Raw genomic sequence first — 22,251 nt, 5'->3', positions numbered from 1 at the left:
GTAGCCCACAGGATGGTACTTAGCAGTAGGGGACAGACACCTCGAGAATGTCAGTCCAAGACTTCACCAGTCAGTGTGTGTTCTGGGTTTGGGCCATCAAAGGATTTCTAATTTTCCTGAGCATGTTTGCACCAGAAATACTTTTTCATGGGGATCTTCCAGTGCCAAGATAGTATCAACATAGGAACTGGATGAGAATTTCACTGGGAAATGCATTTATAATGAGGGATATGACTTGAGACTTCATATTCAGTGGCAGGCACTGAAAATTAATTATTCTGTTTTCTCTTTGAGGGATTTGATTTGATTTGGTGAAATGGTTCAGTTAAATCGTAAATAATAGGAACTGTGCTAGAGAAGACCCAGGTTGTGACCTCAGTATGTATCAGATTGAATTCATTCTGCTCATCCCCCTCAAATCCTCACTCCCCCTTCTGACTTGCCCGTGTAGTTTCTGTATTGGCTCATGATCTTTCAGTTTTATCTGAGTCAAAACTATGACTTTGATACAGTTCTGGTTCCTTTTAATGCGCCACCCCCCCCACCCCCATCCACACCCCCCCACCCCCATGTTTAGATGCTATTGGTGACAGTGTGCTAATTAGCCACTTCCAGGCTCTTCTGTTTCTGATGTTTACTAACATTTTAATCCTCTTTAAGACCAGTAGTATCTTGTGGCACCCTTCTACTCACTTTTGTGGTTTACCATTGCCTTTAGGGTTAAGCCTAAACTCTTTTGCCTAATATATAGAATTCTTAAATCTGATTCAACGCTATCATTGCTATCTACCCTTGTTTCTTTGGAAGAACATGTCTTTTCAGCCATGTTGTTGATATTTCACCGCCTCCCGCCCATCAAGTACTGTGCTGACTTGTTAAGCTCTTGAGGGAAAAATAGTAAAGGCTCATTTATGTATATGTCAAAATCAATCAAAACAATAATCTTTAGCTATCCTGGCTGCAGCATATGGAGCAGTAGAAAATAAAATCATCGCCAAATACCTAATAACATAGCAAAATAATAAAGCAACTTTATAGTTTCAATAACACATTCATATACTGTATGTAATCTTGTTTAATCAAGGATTTTCATGCTTATGGAAGAAGTGCTTACGCCTTCATTCATAGTGTAATTACTCTTTATACTTTTAAGGAAAATTTCGTAATAGAGATTGTCTAATATACAGATTATTGAAGCAACAAATTTTAAGAGATTTGGAGGTTGTTGGCTGTAGGCAAAAAGAAAGGGCTTCTTAGTGAGAGACAGAAGTCACCTGAATCAAAATATCACGAAGGTAGGGAGAAAAATGGGCAAAGAGTTTGTCAACCATCTTAAAGTCATGAGTCTGGGCCAACTGCAATTCTGAATACCAAGTTAATGATGTGGGATGGCCCTAATTCCCTCATATTCCAGTTGAGGAACTAGCTCCCCAGTCATTTGATACAGAATGACTGGATCAGAACTCCTGTTTCTTGAATCCTGAATCTGACACTTTTTCTACTGTGCTTAAAGGAAAACAAACCATCAGCCAAAGGCTAAATCACATAATTCACGCAATACTATTATTAAAGCAAGGACATACATAATGCAATTTGGAAACATTTTTAATACACAGTAATTACTTTCTCTTTTTTACATTCTGGGTTTTAATGAAATAATGTCAGTTGTCTTTTTTCTTTTGGTATTTCCTAGACAGCTCAATAATGAACTGTAAATGTAAGTATGAATGAATCTGGAAAGGAAATTTCACCAGGTACCTCTTACTCTGTCTCTGTGTTGGATGAATGAGGCCCTACTCTGATTTGGGGAACAAGTGTCACCTCACAACCAAGCACATAGTGGGCGCTCACAGTTGTTGTTCTGCGTAAGACAACTGGAAAGTCTCTGCCCTGTTCCATATACTGTCATAGATGCTGTGTGTGTGTGTGTCTGTGTGTTGCCCCGGTAGGAGGGATGTCATGGTAGGAGGGATGTCACGGTAGGAGGGATGTCACGTAGGGACTGGTTGGAAGATGTCTCCAAGGCAAATGAGAATGGCAGCCGATAATTTGGCAGAGCCCTCCCAAGCTCAGAAAGAAGATAAACCCCAGGTGTCAACATTTGGTCCATGTTTGTCACTAATGTATTGTTCCTATCCCAGGTGTCACTAGATAGTCTCAAGAAAATCTGGGTAGGCATAGTGGAAATACAGTGCGGCTGGTATATTCTGACAGTAAGTGTAATTCTTTGTACTCATATCATTCTCTTCTTCCTTACAACTCTTTCCCACCCTTAGAGCATCTTTGGAAGGAAAATAGAGAGTTGTTTTTAAAGATCTAGGACCCAAAGTGTTGTTGACTTGTCAAAGGTTTGAAGACTTCAGGACTGAAAGCTAGAGCACCAGATTCCATTCCCTATGTGTATTGCACTTATCCCTTGGGTCAAATGTTCTCATGACAATTATATGATGATGGAGAAGTCGTATATCTCTAAGCTGCTTGTGTTTGAGTCTTTTTAAATGGTGAGATAGCTGCATAAGTATTTTTAAGAAAGAGGGTAAAGAAAGGACAAAGGAGGGAAATGGCTGCAGGGACTACCACTGGGAAAATTTTTGTCTTTCTAAGAAAAAAAGTATCCTAGCTCTCTCCCCAATTTGGGCTTCTTTTTCCACCTCCCCTGTGTCCATGCCCTTTTTTACTGTTTGTCATTCCTTTCTTTTCTTGACTCTATTGGTCTGCTTTTAGTTTTCTCTTCAAAATAATATCTGGAAATCTCTCATCATGTACTCAAATGTAATTTAAACACCTAGTTTCTCTGCTTGACCTTAGTGCCATCTTTGACAATGTTGTTATTAAAGGTTATGCCTCTTTAGTGGTCTATATGGACCTGAACATACCTGTCCCTGACATAATGAAAAATTTTTATTTTCTTTTTCCCTTGCTGTTAGGAGACTTAATTTCGATCCAAAATAATAAAGAGACATTGGAGGGGTGAGAACCCACCTCATTTATTTCCCTATTAGGAAATGAAATCCTATCACAGGGTTGGTTATTGCAATATTTCCCCAAGACAATAAACCTGTCGTGGAATAATCCCAGGATGCTAATGGTTTGAATCACTTTGGTTATTCTGTTTATCTCTAGCATCTGACATATTGCCTTGCACACAGTTTTTGTTTTTAATTCAAGCTTTTTAAAAAGATATGTTTAACTACGATTATGTAGGAGAAAGGAAAAAGTACAGACTCTCAAATGGTTTCCACAAAAGCGTGTGTGTATGAGAAGAGAATGTGATGAAGCAAATGGAGCAAAATGTAAGCAATTGGTGACTCTGGGTAGACTATACAGGAGTTGCTTTTAAAATTCTTGCAACTTTTCTGAGGTTTGAAATTATAGAAAAATTAATTTATAGATAAATAAATTAAGTGGGTCTTCTCTGGCTTATCTAAGTATAAGGGTGATTCTACAAAAGAAATATTTTAGAAAGACACCATTGAAAAAATGTTTTATAACCATCATATCATAACCTCAACTTTGAGTAGTTTTAGCTGAGAAGGGAAAGCTTTTTTTTTTAATCCAACTCATTGTCACTATTTTACTTGATCAATTTTAAGAGACAACACCTGAAAATGAAGTTAATGGCATTTACTTATAGCTCGAATTCACCCATGGTCTCATGTTTGCCCTAAAAATATTTTCGCAAACTAAGCACAGCTAAGTTTGGATGTCATTAAGAAGACCGTTCATCATGACCCAGAGCATAATTAGTGGCCAGGCTCTCCTCCCTTTTGTGCTGTTAAAGTAAATACTATATTGTAATGCAAATGTGTGAAATAAGAGGTATTTATGAGATCACATTTATCATTTTTATTATTTTAACTTTTTACAAGTACAAGAGTCATGCTCAGCTGTGAACTGCCTTCCTGCCACACAGTATGAGACTGTGTTATATTTAAGAATATACTCTCTGGGTTTGATGGCAAGTACAAGTTATTTTTTAAAAGAAAAGAAAAATCCAAATTTAAGTTTTCATGTTAACCAGGTAAAGAAAAAGCAGCTAATACAGCATCTCTACCACGCCCTGGTCCAAATGGAAGTCATGCTGTGTCATCTTACTTTTTCTAATGTTTATTTTTTGGTCAAAATTTGCTAATAAATTTAATGTCTGTCATTTTAACTAATTGTCTTCTGATATAAAGGAAGAAAAAGGAGGCTTTCTCAAATGAATAATTTATGAGGCCATTGTATTTTTATAATTGTTTCTGGTTTTAGTCACCTTAAAGGGCCTTCTGTGACAAAAGTGGACTGTCTTCCATCCGGTTATGTCATTTCGTGTCTGCAGTCTAGTAGCATGGCTCGTTCACCGAAGGAAAAAGGAATTGGCTCTCTCAGGTTCTGTCACCAGAAAGGCAGTGTGGTGCTATAGGGGTTTAATTTCGCTGACTTTGGCATCAGGTGGACACAATTCTAAGACTGCTGCTTGTTAACTTATCTATCTTGGACAGCTGACCTGAGGCATATCACACTGGGACTCAGTTTCATCTTTTAAGTGAGATCCCCTCTCACTGGGTTGGGTGACATGGGGATTACGTGTTCTAACACCAGTAGTCCCAGGCCACGCACAAAGAAGAGCGCTGTCAGAGGGCCACCGGGAAACCAAAAGTCACGCGTCTGTGAAAGTGACTTGGTCACCTATGTTCCTTCAGTTGTTCTCTCCACATTGTCAGTATATTAACAGCCCACTGAACAGTCCGCCTGATGCAGTCTGTTGAAAGGCATTTGGAGTGAATATGTGGGAGTTGTAGGTTTGAGGTACAGCCAGCACATCCAGATGAGGGGGTTGGGGGTCATGGCATTTAGTGCTAAACTTGATTTGCCTTGATTAGGATAACAATTTACTGTACATTTTTCCACAAAAGGCTAATCAAGGAGTACAGCCATACTAGATACTCAGGAGGGTTCACAGGTGGTTCAGGGGTAGAATTATTGCTGGCCATGCCGAAGACCCAGGTTCGATCCCTGGCCATGAACCCAATCCCCCCGACCCCCCCCCCCCAAAAAGGAAATGTTGTGAACTAAATTCCCTGAGATATACATATCATTTGTCTGGCTCTGTGTGTGTGAGTATGAGGTACATATATGTAAGGAGACACAAAAAAATAATAATTCAGATCTTGGGCAACCTGCATCTTTGTGCCAGCTTGGAAAATGCATGGTTTGTTTTAATTTGTGATGTTTTCTCTTGTTTTATAACACAGTGACTTTTAATTTTTAGGTTCTATTTAATATTTATGGTCTTTCTGTAAGTTTCAGACCAGACATCTTAGTGTCTCTATCCCCAACCAGATTTTGCAAGGGACTAATACTAGTATTTCATGTTGTAGGTTAAATTGCATTGAAGGCACTGGTGAAGGTTTTTGAGTTACTTATTCAATTCTCAACCTCTAGCTTTGTTTCTTTAACATGTTGGAGGCTTTTTTTTTTCCCAAAACAAAAGGGAAAGACTAGATCCAAGAAATTTTCTGACTTTCATGAGCACATCCCTCTTTATTGAGGACTAGGAGGAATGTGCCTGTGTTTGGGAAGCCTCCCCTAAGTCAAGACAGGAATGAACTGCACCTGCACGAAATGATGACTTGTTTGAAAGGTCATAACCTCTCAATGGTAGTGTAGGAAATGAGGTAGGTCATCTTTACTTTTTGTTCGGGGTGAATGCAAGTTAAATTTATTAGCTGGAATAATATCTACTGTGTGTGGCACAGCTCCTCCTACTGGTAAGGTTGTAACAACTGGAGGTTTGACCTTCCGTTTTTGAACTTTTACTGCTTTAATGTTTTTGTGTATCTTTTGATTTATAAAAGAAAAAATATGTTTTAACAATCATAGATTTTACTAGTTAGCATATTTCTAAATATTCACTATCAGTATTTAGAGTTGCATTGAGAATGCCTTAGTCCTGGACTGAAAGTGTTTAGGTTTTCACTGCCTTTTCCTCTTCTTTAAGCATATGGAGAGAGTTTACTAAGGCAGAAAGAATTTGGGGAAGTCTGATTGTCAGGCACATAGTCTGCTTTTTGATGCATGACTTTGGGCATGTCATGTAATTTCCCTGAGTCTTGTTTTCTCCAAAATAATTTGGTTGGACTGATTATCTATGTCTGTCTTAAATTTTTTTTGGAAATGGGCAGGTATAAGCCCTTGAATCTGAGTCTGAAAGTTCCCTGTCTTCTTTCTTCCCCCTGCCCCTTCTTAGCCTCCTGGGAGAGTAAGCATGCTGGGGAGATAAAGTTCCTGGGGTGTAGAGCAGGGGATGTTGTCTCACTCCGTTGATAGCCCCCTCCTGTGAGAAGGTTTCTTCATTCAGAGGAGGATTTACACCTCCCTGCTAGGTGACCAGCAGCATCTCACACACAGCAGGGAGTGCGCACCTTGTCAACGAAGGTTTGTTTACTTAGGAGACAATTAAACATTAGTAGTCACTGAGCTGGATTTTCTTTTAACCAAGTATTTGGACTCAGTTACTTCTTGTTGAAGGAATTCATTAATGAATTTCTGGCAGAGTTTATTCCTTAGACGGTTAAAGCTTGAGGATTCAGTGACATAAAAGCCAGCATTTAACTGTGCCATTTCTGTTCAGTGGTTGGACCAAGTTAAGTGCCTTAACAAATATTATTAAGAAGTCTGAAACCTAAGCGAGTTGACCCACTCTCTGCAGGCAGTGCTGGTTCAACCAGGAAAATCACCTAGGAATAGTGGGGCCATTTTTTATGGTGGGTTGAAGTTTGCAAGGCAAGTATGCCCTTCCTAACACTGTTACTTCTTCAGCTCATACTACTTCACAGGAATTTCATTTGTGGAAAAGTTAGAAAGTCAGTTTTCTTGAGAATCTTTTTATAATGAGGAGAGTATAGGAGATGACTTTTAAAGGCACCTGGAAATGAGCTAGATTTTGGTGGCATTTCCTGAAATACTGAACCGTTTCTAGATTGACTATCCCTGGAGTTTAAATTTCGGTGGTCCTGGGGAAACGAGGTGGTGGTGACACTGGTCATTTAGTGACGACTCAGCACCCAGCTGTGTGTAAACAGGCATTCAGTAAAAGCTCTGGAGGAGAAGAGAAATCACTCAGGTTTTTAATTTCTTTGTTTTTTTCTTATATTGTCCATAGCAGCCATTGCTTGATGTCCTGTGACTGAAAAAAACAGATTTAAAATTTTATTATTATGCCTTTGGAGATGGAGCCCAAAATGAGCAAACTTGCCTTTGGGTGTCAGAGAAGTTCCACGTCAGATGATGACTCTGGCTGTGCATTGGAGGAGTATGCCTGGGTACCCCCAGGCCTGAGACCCGAACAGGTAGGAATCTAGTCATCTTATGTTTTCCATTTGTTTTTAAACATGATTTAAGACTTAAAACATTTTTTGTCTTTAAATCTTATTATAAAACATCCCTTTGCTCTACTGATACTCCATACTCCTGGTCCTTGAATCCTCTCTGGAGAGCTTTGAACTTTTGTTTTTAAGGTCATATTTAGTTTCTGAATGAAAGATTTAGATCCACATTGTATTCATGGATCTAGGAACATTATAATGATGTTATTTTTGTTCTCAAGAAACAAATTCAGAGTACTGAATCCTTTGGTTACATTTATTGTATGTTATGTAATGTGTATTATATTCAGATGAACCCCCTTTTTGAGGAGTTTTTAACTGAGGAGATTCATCGTTTTATAACTTTACTGGCAACACAAAAAGCTAATACAAGGAAAAAAGAAGTTTCCCATGTAGTTCTTGGCAATGCTTTTGTTTTGGAAGGGAGGATATGCAGAGCTAAGAAACCATCTGAAGGTTACTGTTCAGAAATTTGACCTTTGATAATTTGCCTATAAACGAATACTGCCATCACACAGTGTGGATTGGAAAAAAATTAGAGTTAATTGAATTTGGGTTGTCTATTTTAGAAAAGATGAGAACCTATCTATATACATTTTTATTTTCCCAATATCCTTGTAATGTGAACTTGTTTAAAACTGCTGGTGATAGATATTATTATAAGAACAAAAGCAAGATTTGAGATTAAAAAAAAGGTGACAATTGGGTGCTCAGTTGCTTCTGAATTATGAGTAAGGTATCCTTTATTCATTCACTGGTGCACACACAGCTGGTATTCAGTAAGTGTTCATAACTGTAAAGACCTGATTGGAATGTTGGTGCTGTAGTTGGGAAAGCAGTATTTTGACAAAGAGAATCCCCTCTTGCAGCCTTAGGTTGGGTAGATTTTGTGTGATACCAAATATTGAAGCAGACAGGCCCCAATTTCTCTACTCGCATCTTTTTTCTTGAATCACTTTCATTCTTTATTTCTCAGTACTGCAGTGTTCTTTGCAATGTTCGTTAAGAGATATACCTTTAAATACAATGGAAAAAACGAACAAAAACTTGAGTTCTTTCAAAATGAACTAAGTGCAGCTCAGTGTGGCTCCTCTCTAAATTCCTTGAAGAAACTGACTCCTATATTTAGAAAATAACACCCATGGAAGCAAGGAAGGCTGATATGTGAGAGAACCTGAGAAAGGAGAGTCTACAAAGTTTAACAAAACAGCTTTTGTCTCTCTAACATGTAAAACTTGGAGAGCAAATTAAATGTGTTTATGTATTGGCTGGATTTTGGACAGGTTGACACACAGCCTGTGTGGTCATTCACAATTCACCCAGGACTCTGAGCTGATCTGTTGACTGACCCTTGTAAGACTGGCTAAGAAATAGTAGCATTAAATGTGCATATTTTATAGTGCATAATTTATGATGCCCCTAATTGTCATGACAAATTACATTCCTGAAGAGCAGTTTAGCAGCTGAGTGCTAGTTATCTGAAGGTTGCACTGCTGCTGAGTTGGCTCAGCTGGTCTTCTCATTAGCTGCAAGATACCAAATTCTATACCTAATGGGAAAGGTAACTTTTAAAGACTGGATAACTGAAGGTGTTCAGTTTCTGTATTCTAATGTCATTCTTTACATCTCTTACTCAGATCCAGCTTTATTTTGCTTGCTTACCAGAGGAAAAGATCCCTTATGTTAACAGTCCTGGAGAGAAACATCGGATTAAACAGCTTTTATATCAGTTGCCACCACATGATAATGAGGTAAAAATAACAGGAAGAAGATCAATTAGAAAAAAAGAGAAAATATGCAGTAAGCATTGAGCTCCAAACAGCTTAGGGGTCTCTTTTGCCTTTCTTCAGTTAAAATTTGGCTAGAGAATACAGCTTTCTATTCTTTCAGAGAAGAGAGAAAAGGGTGTCAGTGCAATAAACTTAACACAAGTTGGTTTTTATAGTGTTTGCAGCCACCCACCAATTATCAGGAGCCAACAGATTCCTGAAATTTCACTTCCCCTGCAAACAGTGAATGCTTTATGGTAGTTGAGGCCTGAAGTTGAGTTGAGTGCCTGTAGAATTTAGAGTGAAAGTGGCAATTAACAAGTTTAAACCTTTTGTAGAAAGGTTAATGTTTTACATGTTTTAATGCCACTGCTGATAAGGGCTTAAATTAAACATTTCACATTAAAAAGAAGAAGAAACCATGATTGTTCCTTCAAATTGTATTTCCCTTTAGCTACAGAGGCTGCAAGATTTAAATTGGGGATTCGTGAGGCAGGCCAGTTAAATGTTGTTTTATTTTATGAAACTCTAACTCTCGTTAAGAATTGGTGAGAAAAACCCTGTGTGCTCCAATGTGGCATTTCTGTTTTCCTTTCTGTAAAGGTGCGTTACTGCCAATCTTTGAGTGAAGAAGAGAAAAAAGAATTGCAGGTGTTCAGTGCTCAGCGGAAGAAAGAAGCACTTGGAAGAGGAACGATAAAACTTTTATCCCGAGCAGTAATGCATGCCATCTGTGAGCAGGTAACGCTTCTCTGGAATAGCTTGTAGCAATGTGGAGGAAGTAAATCGGGGTGCAGGCAGCAGGGCTGGCACAGGTATGGGCCCATAAAATCTTGAAAATATAAGAGTGAGAAAGACAACCTAGCTCTTTATCAAATACAGATTAATATCTATAACTGGCTATACTGCTGTGTATGACAGTGGGAATCAATCTGCCCTTATGTAAAGCTGGGATAAAGTCCTGTCTTTCGCAGGACCCTGGCATGGAGGCCAGTGCTAGGGTACACCTGGTTCTCTAAAAATGCAGACATACTGAAGATTTTCAGATCCTTACTGGCAGTTCTCAGAGTAGGATGTATATCCAACAGGAGCCTGGCTCAGGAAAAACCACTATTAATGTGAATCAGATTAAACCATTCTTAGAAACACTGAAGTGTGGTAGTATACCCGAGCCATATTCATTACAGTTGAGAATCACAAAATCCAGCATTTGAGAGCCACTCATGGGGGGGAAGGGGCGGTAAAGGCTCTAATGGCAGACTTAGGATTCAGTATGAAGTAGGAAAGGCTGAGAATCCAGTCATTAAAAAGGATCATTTTAAATTCGAATGCTTTTGTTTTTAGTGTGGGTTGAAGATAAATGGAGGTGAAATTGCAGTGTTTGCCTCTCGTGCGGGCCCTGGAGTATGCTGGCACCCATCCTGTTTTGTCTGCTTCACGTGTACCGAGCTGCTGGTTGACCTCATCTATTTTTATCAGGATGGAAAAATTCACTGTGGAAGGCACCATGCTGAGCTGCTTAAACCACGGTGTTCAGCATGTGATGAGGTAAAAGAGTTCACCCTTTTACACTGGAAAAAATAAGCTTCCAGTAAGCTAATATTCCACTGTTCACATCTGAACAACATATAAATATCTCCTGGTTTGGAGTCTGGATGCATATTTTTAAGATACCCCTTACATGTTCATTCAATGGATTAATATGTAGCTAGCTAATAAAGAGAAGGCAGCATGTGTCTTTGTGCATTGATAAGTATGTTGTCCGTGATATATTGTGAGGAAAAAAAAGTTGCAGAAGAGTATGTAACAAATGATCTTATTTTTGTTAAATAAAGAAAAATAACCGGTATAGTCTACATATTTGTATATAATCTTAAAAGTATGGAAAGACACACTAAATTAACAGTGGGTTACCCCTTAGGCATTTGGAGAAAGATGGCGGTGTGAAAGGAAATGTACTTTTTCCGACTCTTTAAAAGAGTTGCAAAGATATTATAGACAATTCCTGTATCTTTACTTGGCGTCCCTGAAATGTTCACATCTTAACATTTATCAAAACTAGGAAGTTAATTGAACTACATTTCTCTAGTTTTTCTACTACTGTCCTATTTCTATCTAAGATCCAGTCCAGGGATATCATTGCATGTATTCATTACATCTCCTTTTCTTTACTCTCCTTCAATCTATGTCAGGTCAACTTTCAGTTTTTACTTAAGTTTTTTAAATATTTTGTGTTTTTTCAGTTAAAAATATAAGAAGTAAATAGTTTTTAATCTGGATATGGCCACTAGGTCAAATGACGCCTTATCTACGTAAGTACTTTTCACACAATCCAGTGTCTATAACTATGATTATGTTGACTCCACAGACATTTTTATGAGTCTTCTTTCTATTCAAACACACATGAACCAGTAAATTGTATCGATGTTAATGTGTTCTTTGTCATATTATATCAACAAAATGTTATTAAGAAACAAAAATATGACTAAATGATTTAAAGTTTAAGTAATTAGTTTCTCTTTTTTAACATTATCAATTTCTGCTCTTTTTTCTAGCTAAACAAAGGTAAATTTAAGCTTGTGGCTAAAAGAAACATGGTAGCCATCTAAATTTACATCCTTTTAAGGGTCAGTGTATCTGTCAGTTGTGCAGAAACATGCATTTACTAACCCTTCGCAGATAGTTCACAGTGATTTTCCTTCATCTTTTGGTTTCATGTTTCATTCATTGTACAGATAATTTTTGCTGATGAGTGCACAGAAGCTGAGGGTCGCCATTGGCACATGAAACACTTCTGCTGTCTTGAGTGTGAAACAGTCCTAGGAGGACAGAGATACATCATGAAGGATGGTCGCCCATTCTGCTGTGGCTGTTTTGAATCTCTCTATGCTGAATATTGTGAAACCTGTGGGGAACACATTGGTAAGTCCACAGCCCAGCCTGTGCACCCCATCACTTATCCATTAATCTTTGATTATCCAGCCATGTTTTTTTTAATCGAGGTATAATTTACATACAGCGAAATGTACAAATCTTAAATGCTTCCGTTTGGTGAGTTTTGACAAGTGGATACATCTTTGTAACTCATATCCCTATCAAAATAGGGAACATTTCCAGTTCTTCCCTGCAGTGTGTGTCCTCAGCCTTTATTTCTTTCCTGTTTTTTCTTTCTTCCTAGGTTTCAAGTATTGACCTATAACTATTCTTCTCTCCTTTTCCAAAACAGGTGTTGACCATGCCCAGATGACCTACGATGGGCAGCACTGGCATGCTACAGAGGCATGCTTTTCTTGTGCCCAGTGTAAAGCGTCTTTGTTGGGATGTCCCTTCCTTCCCAAACAAGGCCAGATTTATTGTTCAAAAACATGCAGCCTTGGTGAAGACGTCCATGCCTCTGATTCTTCTGACTCTGCATTTCAGTCAGCTCGATCAAGAGATTCTAGAAGAAGCGTCCGGATGGGAAAAAGCAGTCGGTCGGCTGATCAGTGTAGACAGTCCCTCCTCCTGTCCCCTGCTGTAAACTACAAGTTTCCTGGCCTTTCAGGCAATGCTGATGACACCCTTTCTCGGAAATTGGATGATTTGAGTCTCTCCAGGCAGGGAACAAGTTTCGTCAGTGACGAGTTTTGGAAAGGCAGAGCCGAGCATGAAACCCCAGAAGACCTTGAGGAATGGGCTGAGCATGAAGATTATATGACCCAACTCCTCCTCAAGTTTGGTGATAAAAGCCTCTTTCAGTCGCAGCCCAATGAGATGGATATACGAGCCAATGAACATTGGTTATCTGATAACATGGTTAAAAATAAGACTGAGTTAAAGCAAAATAACCAGAGCCTAGCAAGTAAAAAATACCAGTCCGATATGTACTGGGCACAGTCTCAAGATGGACTGGGTGATTCTGCTTATGGCAGCCACCCGGGCCCTGCCAGCAGTAGGAGGCTCCAGGAATTGGATCTAGACCATGGGGCTTCGGGATACAGTCATGATCAAGCACAGTGGTATGAGGATTCCCTGGAGTGTTTGTCAGACTTGAAACCAGAACAAAGTGTTCGGGATTCTATGGATTCCTTGGCATTGTCTAATATCACAGGTACATTATCTAGGGGTTTGGGGCATTTGAAGAAGCAGGCACTAAAAAGTTGATTCAAAAGATTATAATTCAGCATCAGCAGGGTTTATGTTTTTTCAAATTTAAACCAAGGGAAGGAAGGAATTTATTAAATACCAGACACTACAGTAATCCTGTGTGCATGCGTGTGTATCAAGATATTTTAAATACAATCCTGTGAGATAGGTGATCTCTATTTAAAGAGGTGGAGATTGGTTAGGAAACTTGATCAGAATCAGAGAGTTATTAAATAGTGGAGCAAGAATTTGAATACAGGCCTTTCTCCTACAGGTTATAAAAATGAAGCTCTATGTTTAATTGGTGTCAATATTAAAACAAACTTAACAATCTATGTGATCTCTAGTAAATTAATCTATACAACATGTCTTGGGCAAAAGGATAGTATATGTACCTCCTAATTAATGCTGTTGGATAATGATATACACATCTGATTGTGCCTGAAAGATACTGCACTCTTTGGCTTGTGCTATATTAATCTAAAGATAATGAAATTGGCCTACATTTTCCTCATTTTCCTGAACTGCCCCGTGGTAATCAATAGCTCAGAAACAGCTAAACAGTTTTTACTCAAATTCTATAATAATTTCAATCTGTTTTCAAAGCATTGGAACCATTATCCATGTTTTATCCTTAATGCCACTGATGTGTTGTACAGAGTGGATGATATAATTGCATTTTGCAAATAATTAAATTTCAATTACCAAGAGGTTAAATGCCCAGTATTATGTAGATTTTAAATGCAGACTGGACTTAGCACCCAGTTCTCCTGAATATTTGTGGTGTCTTTGGATACAGAAATGTTGCTGTACACAGCCAGTTTTATAGTCAAGCTAATGACATGCAGTCCTTTCATAAAGGTTGTGATACTCTAACATACACAGGAAAGGCTTTAGCAGCTGCCCACTGCCAGAAAGGCCCCTGTGTCAGGTGCTGTAGGAACAAGGACAAAGCTTAACAACAGAGCTACCCTCCTGGCTATTACAGACTTCTCCAATATCAGGCCTTCAGTAAATGGGAGTAGAGGAACAGTGGGGGAAACTCAAGTTATTAAGCACCTCCTATGTGCCAAGCACTTTGGTAGACACTTGAACATTTACTATCAAAAACAGACATAATTTGGTGCAAGTTTAAGTGTTAAGGCTGACATGCCTAGACAATAATAGGCTAAAAACAGGCTCCCCTTAGAAAGAAGTTATGTAGCCTCCAGAATGACAGAAGTCCAGACTGCTCCCACTGTCTTTTGATGTCTGTTGGGCTATAATTAATCTTAACTTGCCTGGGCCCTGATCTAAGCAAAGGGGCACAGTGTCAGTTTTGAGATAAGTTTTAAAGTTAGATTAATCTGGTAGTGGCATATTATTTTATGGGTTGAAGGGGGAGAAGACTGGGTGAAAGGAAACCAAGTATGATAGATACTTTGTGGGTCATACAGTCTCTGTTACAACTTCTCAACTTTGCCATTGTAACAGGCAACCATAAACTAACTATACATGAACAGACATGACTGTGTTCGAGTAAAACTTTATTCGAAAAGAGGCTGTGGGCTGGATTTGGCCCTTGGGTTGTAGTTCAGCAACCATTACACTAGGTATAGGACTTGCCCACAATTATAGTCATATGGATGCAGAAAAGGGGGTTGATTTGAAAGATGTTCAGATTAAATAGGCTGGATTTAATGGATTAGGGGACAGAGGCGTCTACCCTCCTACATTAACAAACTTATGAAGGGCTTCTGTGAAGAACTTCTAAATTTTTACTCCTCATGCCATGTGCTATAAATAATCTTTGGCTCCAGAACAGTTAGGCTTATAAAAGAGGCTGTGCCCACTGTATCAATAATAAAATTCATACCTGCTCTCATTGAGTATATTTTTATACATTGGTTTTCCCTAATGGATGTTAATCAGATATTAAAATTGAGGAAAATTTTTCTTTGAAAGGCTTCTTTTCAGTAACTTGTTTGTGATAATTATCTAAACATTAGGATTATTGGGAATCATGTCTTGTCTTGGCTTCTCTTTTAGGGGCTTCCGTGGATGGGGAAAGCAAGCCAAGGCCATCATTATATTCTCTGCAAAACTTTGAGGAAATAGAGGGAGAGGATTGTGAGAAAATGAGCAATATGGGAACTCTGAACTCTTCCATGCTACACAGGAGCACAGAGTCGTTAAAGAGTCTAAGTTCAGAGTTATGTCCAGAAAAAATCATGCCTGAAGAGAAACCAGTACATCTGCCAGTACTCAGACGATCCAAGTCTCAGTCCAGACCACAGCAAGTCAAGTTTTCGGATGATGTCATTGATAATGGAAGTTATGACAACATCGAAATCCGGCAGCCTCCAATGAGTGAAAGGACTCGAAGACGCGTCTATCATTTTGAAGAGAGGGGATCCAGGTCTCATCACCATCGCCGCCGGAAAAGTAGAAAGTCTCGGTCTGACAATGCCCTGAATCTTGTTACAGAAAGAAAATACTCTCCAAAGGACAGACTGCGGCTTTACACACCAGATAACTATGAGAAATTCATACAGAATAAAAGTGCCCGGGAGATCCAGGCGTACATACAGAATGCTGAGCTCTATGGACAGTATGCCCATGCCACTTCCGATTATGCACTCCAGAGCCCAGGAATGAATAGGTTTCTAGGACTCTATGGTGAGGATGATGATTCCTGGTGTTCTTCCTCTTCTTCCTCTTCTGATTCAGAAGAAGAAGGATATTTCCTTGGACAACCAATCCCTCAGCCACGGCCACAGAGATATGCTTACTATGCAGATGACCTTTCTAGTCCACCTTCAGCACTCCCTGCCCCTCAGTTTGGTCAGAGGACAACTAAATCCAAGAAGAAAAAGGGACACAAGGGCAAAAACTGTATTATTTCTTAATACAGTAGCTGTTAGGAGACCATTTGTTTAAAGTAACCGTTAACCACCTGAATCATACCTTTTTTCTTCCATAGGAAAGTTGCTAAAATAGTTTAGTGATTTTGCCCATGTAAATGAGGACTTGACTGCTGTTTACACTGTCAGATTAACATTTGAAAGATGTAATTTCTCCAGTTTACCTTCCTTGGATGTTGCTAGGTTTATGTGACCTCTTGTGCCTATCAGTGCACTACAGTTCTATATATTCTATATAGCTGCTTTGGCCTCAAAGAGAATAATCAAGGAAATATAACAAGGTGAGTGGACAGAGGTGTTGATTTTAGAAGACGGAGAACTTCCGCCACCTTTGTAAAGCAGTAGCGCCTGTCTTTTTTATGAAAGTCAAGTTGGGCTAGTCCTGTGAGGCATGCACATAGTTACCCTGACCTGGCTAACACTGTGCATCATATTGTGCAAGGTCAGCTTGTCCCCTTTCAACCCTCATTAGCCAGGTAAGCATTGTATTGTATTAGCTCCAGCTACAGACTAAAAATTCATTGCTATTTATAATGTAGTATTTCATACACTTAAGTGTATTCCTAATTTAATGGTGCAAATATTCATGTACATACTGTACAGTTCAGATTTTAAAGCTGATATTTTTATATCCCTGAATTGCAAGACATTTGTTACACTGCAGTACTAATTTGTTAGGGGCCCAGAGACAGCATTTATGGATGAAATGGTTGCTTGTATTTTAGTCAGCGTTTTTGAGTTTAGATGGTCAAATTTATAGTGCCTAGTTATGGAAAGTTCAGTTTTGTTTCTTGTTTTTTTCAGTATTAAAAAGGCTCTGTATGCATGGTGGGGCTATGTAAATACTCTTTAAAACTATGGCCCTATTAATCTTACGAGTGTTATTTATGGGTCAAGCAGTGTAAACTGTATAAATGTAAAAAGAAAAAAACCCACATACCCCTGGAATATATGTAAAAACAAATAGAAGCTGTTTGGGTGAATGTTTATTTTCCCCTTTGGGGATGTGGGGGATTTGTCTTTCCCAGTTTCAGCAAGGTAGTGATCCTATCATGGGGTAAGGGAAGGGACCTAAACTACAAGGACCTGTTTTTTGTGGCAAAGGACTTCTTAGGTTTCTTTGGAGAGGTTTTCCTTTTTTTATCCCACCCTTCCAGCTAAATTGTTGGCCTTTATTAGCAGTTTTGAAAACTGAGCCTTCTGGAGTCTGTAAATTTGAAGATGCTGTGCCACTGAATACTTCAAGTTAAAAACGAGGTTCTAGTGAAAGAGAAAATTATGTTGGATTTAAAGTAATGAGCTTATATTTTGCTATGTGCCATTTGTGTATATACATCTTATTCCAAACTAAAGATCCTAATGGCATCCCAGAACCCTTAGGGAGTTATTTACTAAATAACAAACTATAGTTCTGAACACAAATCTTTGCAAATGTATCCAAATAACTTCCATTTTGTTCTTCTCTTCAGGCATGATTTATTTTTCATCACTCTACCATTAACAGACCACCATATGACTCCTACTATCTGCTGCTCTTACTAGTAAATAGGAAATATGACTTGAAGCAGAGATGCAGGGCAGAGCTGTTAGGCCTTGGAGAGGACAGACATCAGTTTGATAGGTGAAAACCAGTGGGTCAGTGAGCTCTGAACACAGCAAGTTTTTGTATCTGGGCTAGATAAACCCCTTCCAAAAAGCACCAAGGATGAGAGAGCTCTTTACTCAGTAATTATGTCATCATGTCTTAGTCTGGTGTATTTAAAAAACATATTAGCATTGAAAGGGAACTAGGTACACATGGTAAAACAGTTCAAACAGAAGAAAAATTTAACAGTGAGCAAGTTCCCTTCCACTCTTAATCCCCAGTCCCCCAGCTTCCATCCCCAGAAGTAACCACTATTATCCATCTCTAGTGTATTCTTCAGGAGATGTGGAAAGCATAGCTATATAAATTTATTATTTTTTTAAGGGTAGCAAATTGTATGAACTGTCTTGCTTTTTTCACGTTCTATATGTAGACATGCCACATTGGTGCATATAATTACTCCCTTATTCTTTTAGTAAGTGCTTAATATTTTTCTGTTTGGATATGTCATACTCTAACAAGGCTCTTAATCACAGGCTAGAATTTCCTTATAAATATGTGCCTTATCCTACACTGGCACATATACATTTAAATTCTGAGCAGCAGAATTACTGGGACAAAGGCTATGTATTTCAACTTTTGATGGATGTACCAATTTTCCTCCAAAAGAAATTCTCCTGGTTAACACTAATAATGTAGGGAGTGCATATTCCATCACAACTTTATACAATGTCTTACCAAACTTCTTGATTTTGAAGATCTTTTAGAACCTATACTGCAAACAGCCAGCATCCTTATAGAAAAGACTGCTGCAATGTTGCATATAAAGACCAGATTAAACACAAAACAAAAACACACAGATCATAAACTAGTAAAAGGTAATATTTAGTTTGGAGAAAATGCAGGTATACACTGAAGGTACTGCCCTCAATAGTTTTCAAGTCATTCTCAAAAGATCACTTGCTTTTGTTTTGCTTCCGGTGACAAGTACCCTGGTCATTTCTTAATTTTCTTATATAAGAGTTACATAGATTGTCAGAGGTGTAAGAAATACAGAAATATTTATTCACAGTTTAAATCTTCAAGCTTTAAGTTCTGATTAGTAGTAAGCAATTACAGAAGACGAGCTCTATAAGGTAACAAAGTGAAGCAACTGCTTTGCAATTCTGGAAGGAGTTAGGCGAAAGGATAAAGCACAGTTGCCAAAAGGTTTGGGTAGGTTTAGTTAACAAGAATGCAAAGTATCTGGTCAGCCACTTAACTCTGAAATTTGGTCCCAAGAAAAATATCAAATATTTGAACTCTGCCTCTAATATCTTCACATGGATGACAAGAACCCTACTGTACGTTCCTCTCTTCTGACCATATACAGTCTCCAACTCTACCAGAATGTTTTGCTTAAGGCCCATGAAGGGGTGCTGTCAAAACGATGCAAACATGAGCTTTCAACTCTCATTAAAGGAAAATGATTGATTTTGTGTATACACTTGCTGTTCTCTACACTCTGCTTTCTGGTTCCTGAGTTAAATAAAAGTACCAGAAGTGAAAGGAGATCATCATTTGCTGTCTAATCCTCTCACTTTGAATGTGAATCATGGGCCTTAGAAGGATAGTAAAATCGCAATGAGTAGCTATGGCTGCTAGATCTCTGTGGGTGGCACTTAGCCTGCTCAGCTTGGTCACTGGGTGATGGAATCCCGAGCTTTTACCTGTGCTGGAAGTATTGGTGTGGACAAATTTTAGGAATTCTCAGGGCCTTTTTTGGTCTCTTGAGTTGTTCTTCCCTACTGAACGCTCAACTGCCATAAAACAGACCCAGTGTTACCAGACCAACAGGTTTCTTCCAGAGAAGCTAGGAAACTGAACTTGTGTCAATTTCTCTGTTTTAAACGCTAGCATATAATTCAGACATTTTGAAACATGTCCAACAAAATGAGCAGTCATCAGCAAGTCCAGCGTCTGCATTATAAATTCAGGAGTATCTAAAGCTGATCCTCCTATCCTTCAAAGATGTCTGGGGGATGTACAACTAATTATAGTTTATATAAGTACATGTGGCCTTTTCAAGATGCACAAGGTAGAAAAACGGTCAGGATTGAAAAAACTTCCATGAAGAATTCCTTTATCAATTCAGAACACAATTACAAAAGATCACTTTTATTTAGTCAAATGGTATCATTGTTAATTGTTTAGTTTCTCTAGCCATTCATTGGACCTATCTGAAAACAGAAGGCATACCTCCTGTATGTCACATGGGTTTTCTTCAAACTCTTGAACTCATTAGAAAGGCTTCCAGGTAAGCTGGGCCCCGGAGAAATGGGCAAAAGCAGCTGGTTTTTGTGTATCTGAGTTTACATTATGCCAAGGTCACTGAATCATAAACTTTACCAGGGAATAACGTTTCAGGGTGGTTTTTAAAATGGTTTGGGGAAGAAATGTGCAGGAAAAGACATTAGATACATACATACTAACTTGATGACAGGATTAGAGCCAATTCTTTCTGAACAGAACCAGCTGTCTGGTCTAGTATGCCCATTTTAGGGATCAATCTTAGTCTCAATTTTTCTTTTTATAAAGAAAACTTCACATCTACTCCTATATAAATGTGTGTACAGTGCTGTTACGCCAACTTTAGAAGTAATTTGCCACCCACTCTCTGGAACCATTTGATTACAGACAATGGAAGTAGTAATATTAAGAATATGAAACCAGTTCTCTTATATGCTAATAACTGCCTTTGTATTTTAGATAAGTGAGGCAAGCAAATGACATTAGCACAGAATTTACTGGTCTAAAATAAACCACCACAAAGATGATCTTTCCGAGTGGTGCAAGGCACACAGGACTCAGATGCAGGAGTTCTGGGTTAGGAGACCCACCGCTCATTAACTTCAGCAGGTCAAGTGCTCCAACAGTTTCCATTTCTGTAAAATAAGACTGTTAGACTGTCTCAATGGTTTCCTTCCACTTCAGTATTTTGTGGAAACGGAACTGAAATTAAGTCGGTCAACAGAAAAGTCTTCCCCATTCAGCACAAAGTATTCCCTCCTCTGACTCACCAACATATTTGGCAAGGATTCCAGAAAGGAGGAACCACCACCCCCCTTTTGGATGATGGGAGTCAGGAACTTCAAAGAGGGTCAGTGTTTTTTGTTTTTGTTTTTTTACATCAATGCTTGGGATTCTGAGTAGGCAAGATGTTGAAACTACTTGATGAAAAAGATTGCTGATGGTTATCTCCTTAGTGCATGTATTTCAGGTTGGCTTTATCTTCATTAAGTATAAAAGTTTGGAGACTGCATAAAATATCTGGAACGCAAAATATTTCCTTCGTGATTTTGTTTTTTAAGTAAAGCTTTTTTCTACATCTCAGAGAACTGCTCTTGGCAGCAGTCTTAATCTTGAATCTCTAAAACATGTAAGCAAAGCCGAAAAGATGCTATGTTTAATTAATCGTAGTCCTTAAATAGGAGAATTATATTACTAGGTTCATTTCACGTAAACGAACTTCTCAAACTCCATCTTGTGTCTTGGCACAGTAGCCAAAGAGATTTAGAGTACCAGGCTACACTGCCTGTGGGAGCTATAACCCTACATGCCACTTGCCCCCTAACAACCACTCCTGTGAAGCCAAAAGTTGCTTTTTATAATAGCTCCAAGCAGAAGTGACAGGTGCCAATATGGAAGTTGGCAGCAACCAAGGATAAAGTGAAAAATGAAAAATTTACTGATACTGGATTTGAATTCTCTCAAAGATTTTTAAAGTTATTAACTGTGCATACATTATATAACAATGAAAAACAAATCCGCAAAAGAATGTGTGCTGGAGCTTGGAGTTTAAACCAATTCTGAATGCCTACCAAACTTTTTCATTTCAATTCTTAGCAAGAACACACAGCTTAGAGTTGAAAGGCCTGGCTCTGTCACTCTCTAGCTAATGTGACCCTGGGCATACTATATGTCTCTTTCCTTTGACGTTAAAATAAGAATAAAACCATTAAGGTATTATATACAAAAAGTGTTTTGTGAACCAAAAGAAAAAAACCCAGAATGGTGGTTCTGAGCTTTGTTCAGATGATGGAATAGCTGAAAGATATGGTGCTTTTCTAAATTCTATTAAGTATTTAGTATATTAAACTGGAAATAAATATATTCTGAACTATATCCAATAGGGAGGTATATTATATGAATCTACTCTACAGAAGTAGAATACAAAATTTTAAAATAATTAATGGGAAAACATTAGAACCTTATATAATTTCAATGACAATGGGACAGAATTAGAACGCCATTAATCGAAGCAGCACTTTAAAAAAAAGTATGCTATAGAATCAGACTGCCTATGGCTAAGCCAGTGTACAAAAGGCTTTAACATTATTTGTCATCAAGACAGAGTTTTAATACAGCTTGAAATAAACTCAGACTGGAAAAGCCTTTGTACAGTCAATACTCGTTACTCCAAGATCAATTATTACAACAGTAAACCTGCAGGATTGGAG

At 38.4% G+C, this 22,251-nt stretch overlaps 1 protein-coding gene across 7 annotated transcripts in view; it reads left to right on the top strand.

Annotated features, from left to right (window-relative positions):
- The window catches only part of LOC143691701 (prickle-like protein 1), a 108,518-nt gene extending 89,218 nt beyond the window's left edge, over positions 1–19,300 (top strand). For 4 of the 7 annotated variants that reach the window (XM_077170599.1, XM_077170596.1, XM_077170600.1 and 1 more), the window contains 7 exons: positions 7,151–7,334; positions 9,008–9,121; positions 9,743–9,880; positions 10,484–10,687; positions 11,875–12,061; positions 12,366–13,229; positions 15,293–19,300. In XM_077170599.1, the coding sequence (XP_077026714.1) occupies positions 7,203–7,334; positions 9,008–9,121; positions 9,743–9,880; positions 10,484–10,687; positions 11,875–12,061; positions 12,366–13,229; positions 15,293–16,152 (2,499 nt within the window). In that variant the 5' untranslated portion in view covers positions 7,151–7,202 and the 3' untranslated portion in view covers positions 16,153–19,300. Of the gene's footprint in view, positions 1–7,147; positions 7,335–9,007; positions 9,122–9,742; positions 9,881–10,483; positions 10,688–11,874; positions 12,062–12,365; positions 13,230–15,292 lie in introns of all 7 variants that reach the window. The other 3 variants (XM_077170597.1, XM_077170601.1, XM_077170595.1) reach the window with 1 other exon arrangement.
- Positions 19,301–22,251: the final 2,951 nt, after the last annotated feature.

The sequence above is a fragment of the Tamandua tetradactyla genome, chromosome 7 (genome assembly GCF_023851605.1).
Source record: "Tamandua tetradactyla isolate mTamTet1 chromosome 7, mTamTet1.pri, whole genome shotgun sequence".
In the NCBI taxonomy this organism is placed as follows: Eukaryota; Metazoa; Chordata; class Mammalia; order Pilosa; family Myrmecophagidae; genus Tamandua; species Tamandua tetradactyla.
Note: the sequence above shows the minus strand (reverse complement) of the source record. Positions and strands in the feature narration are given on the sequence as shown.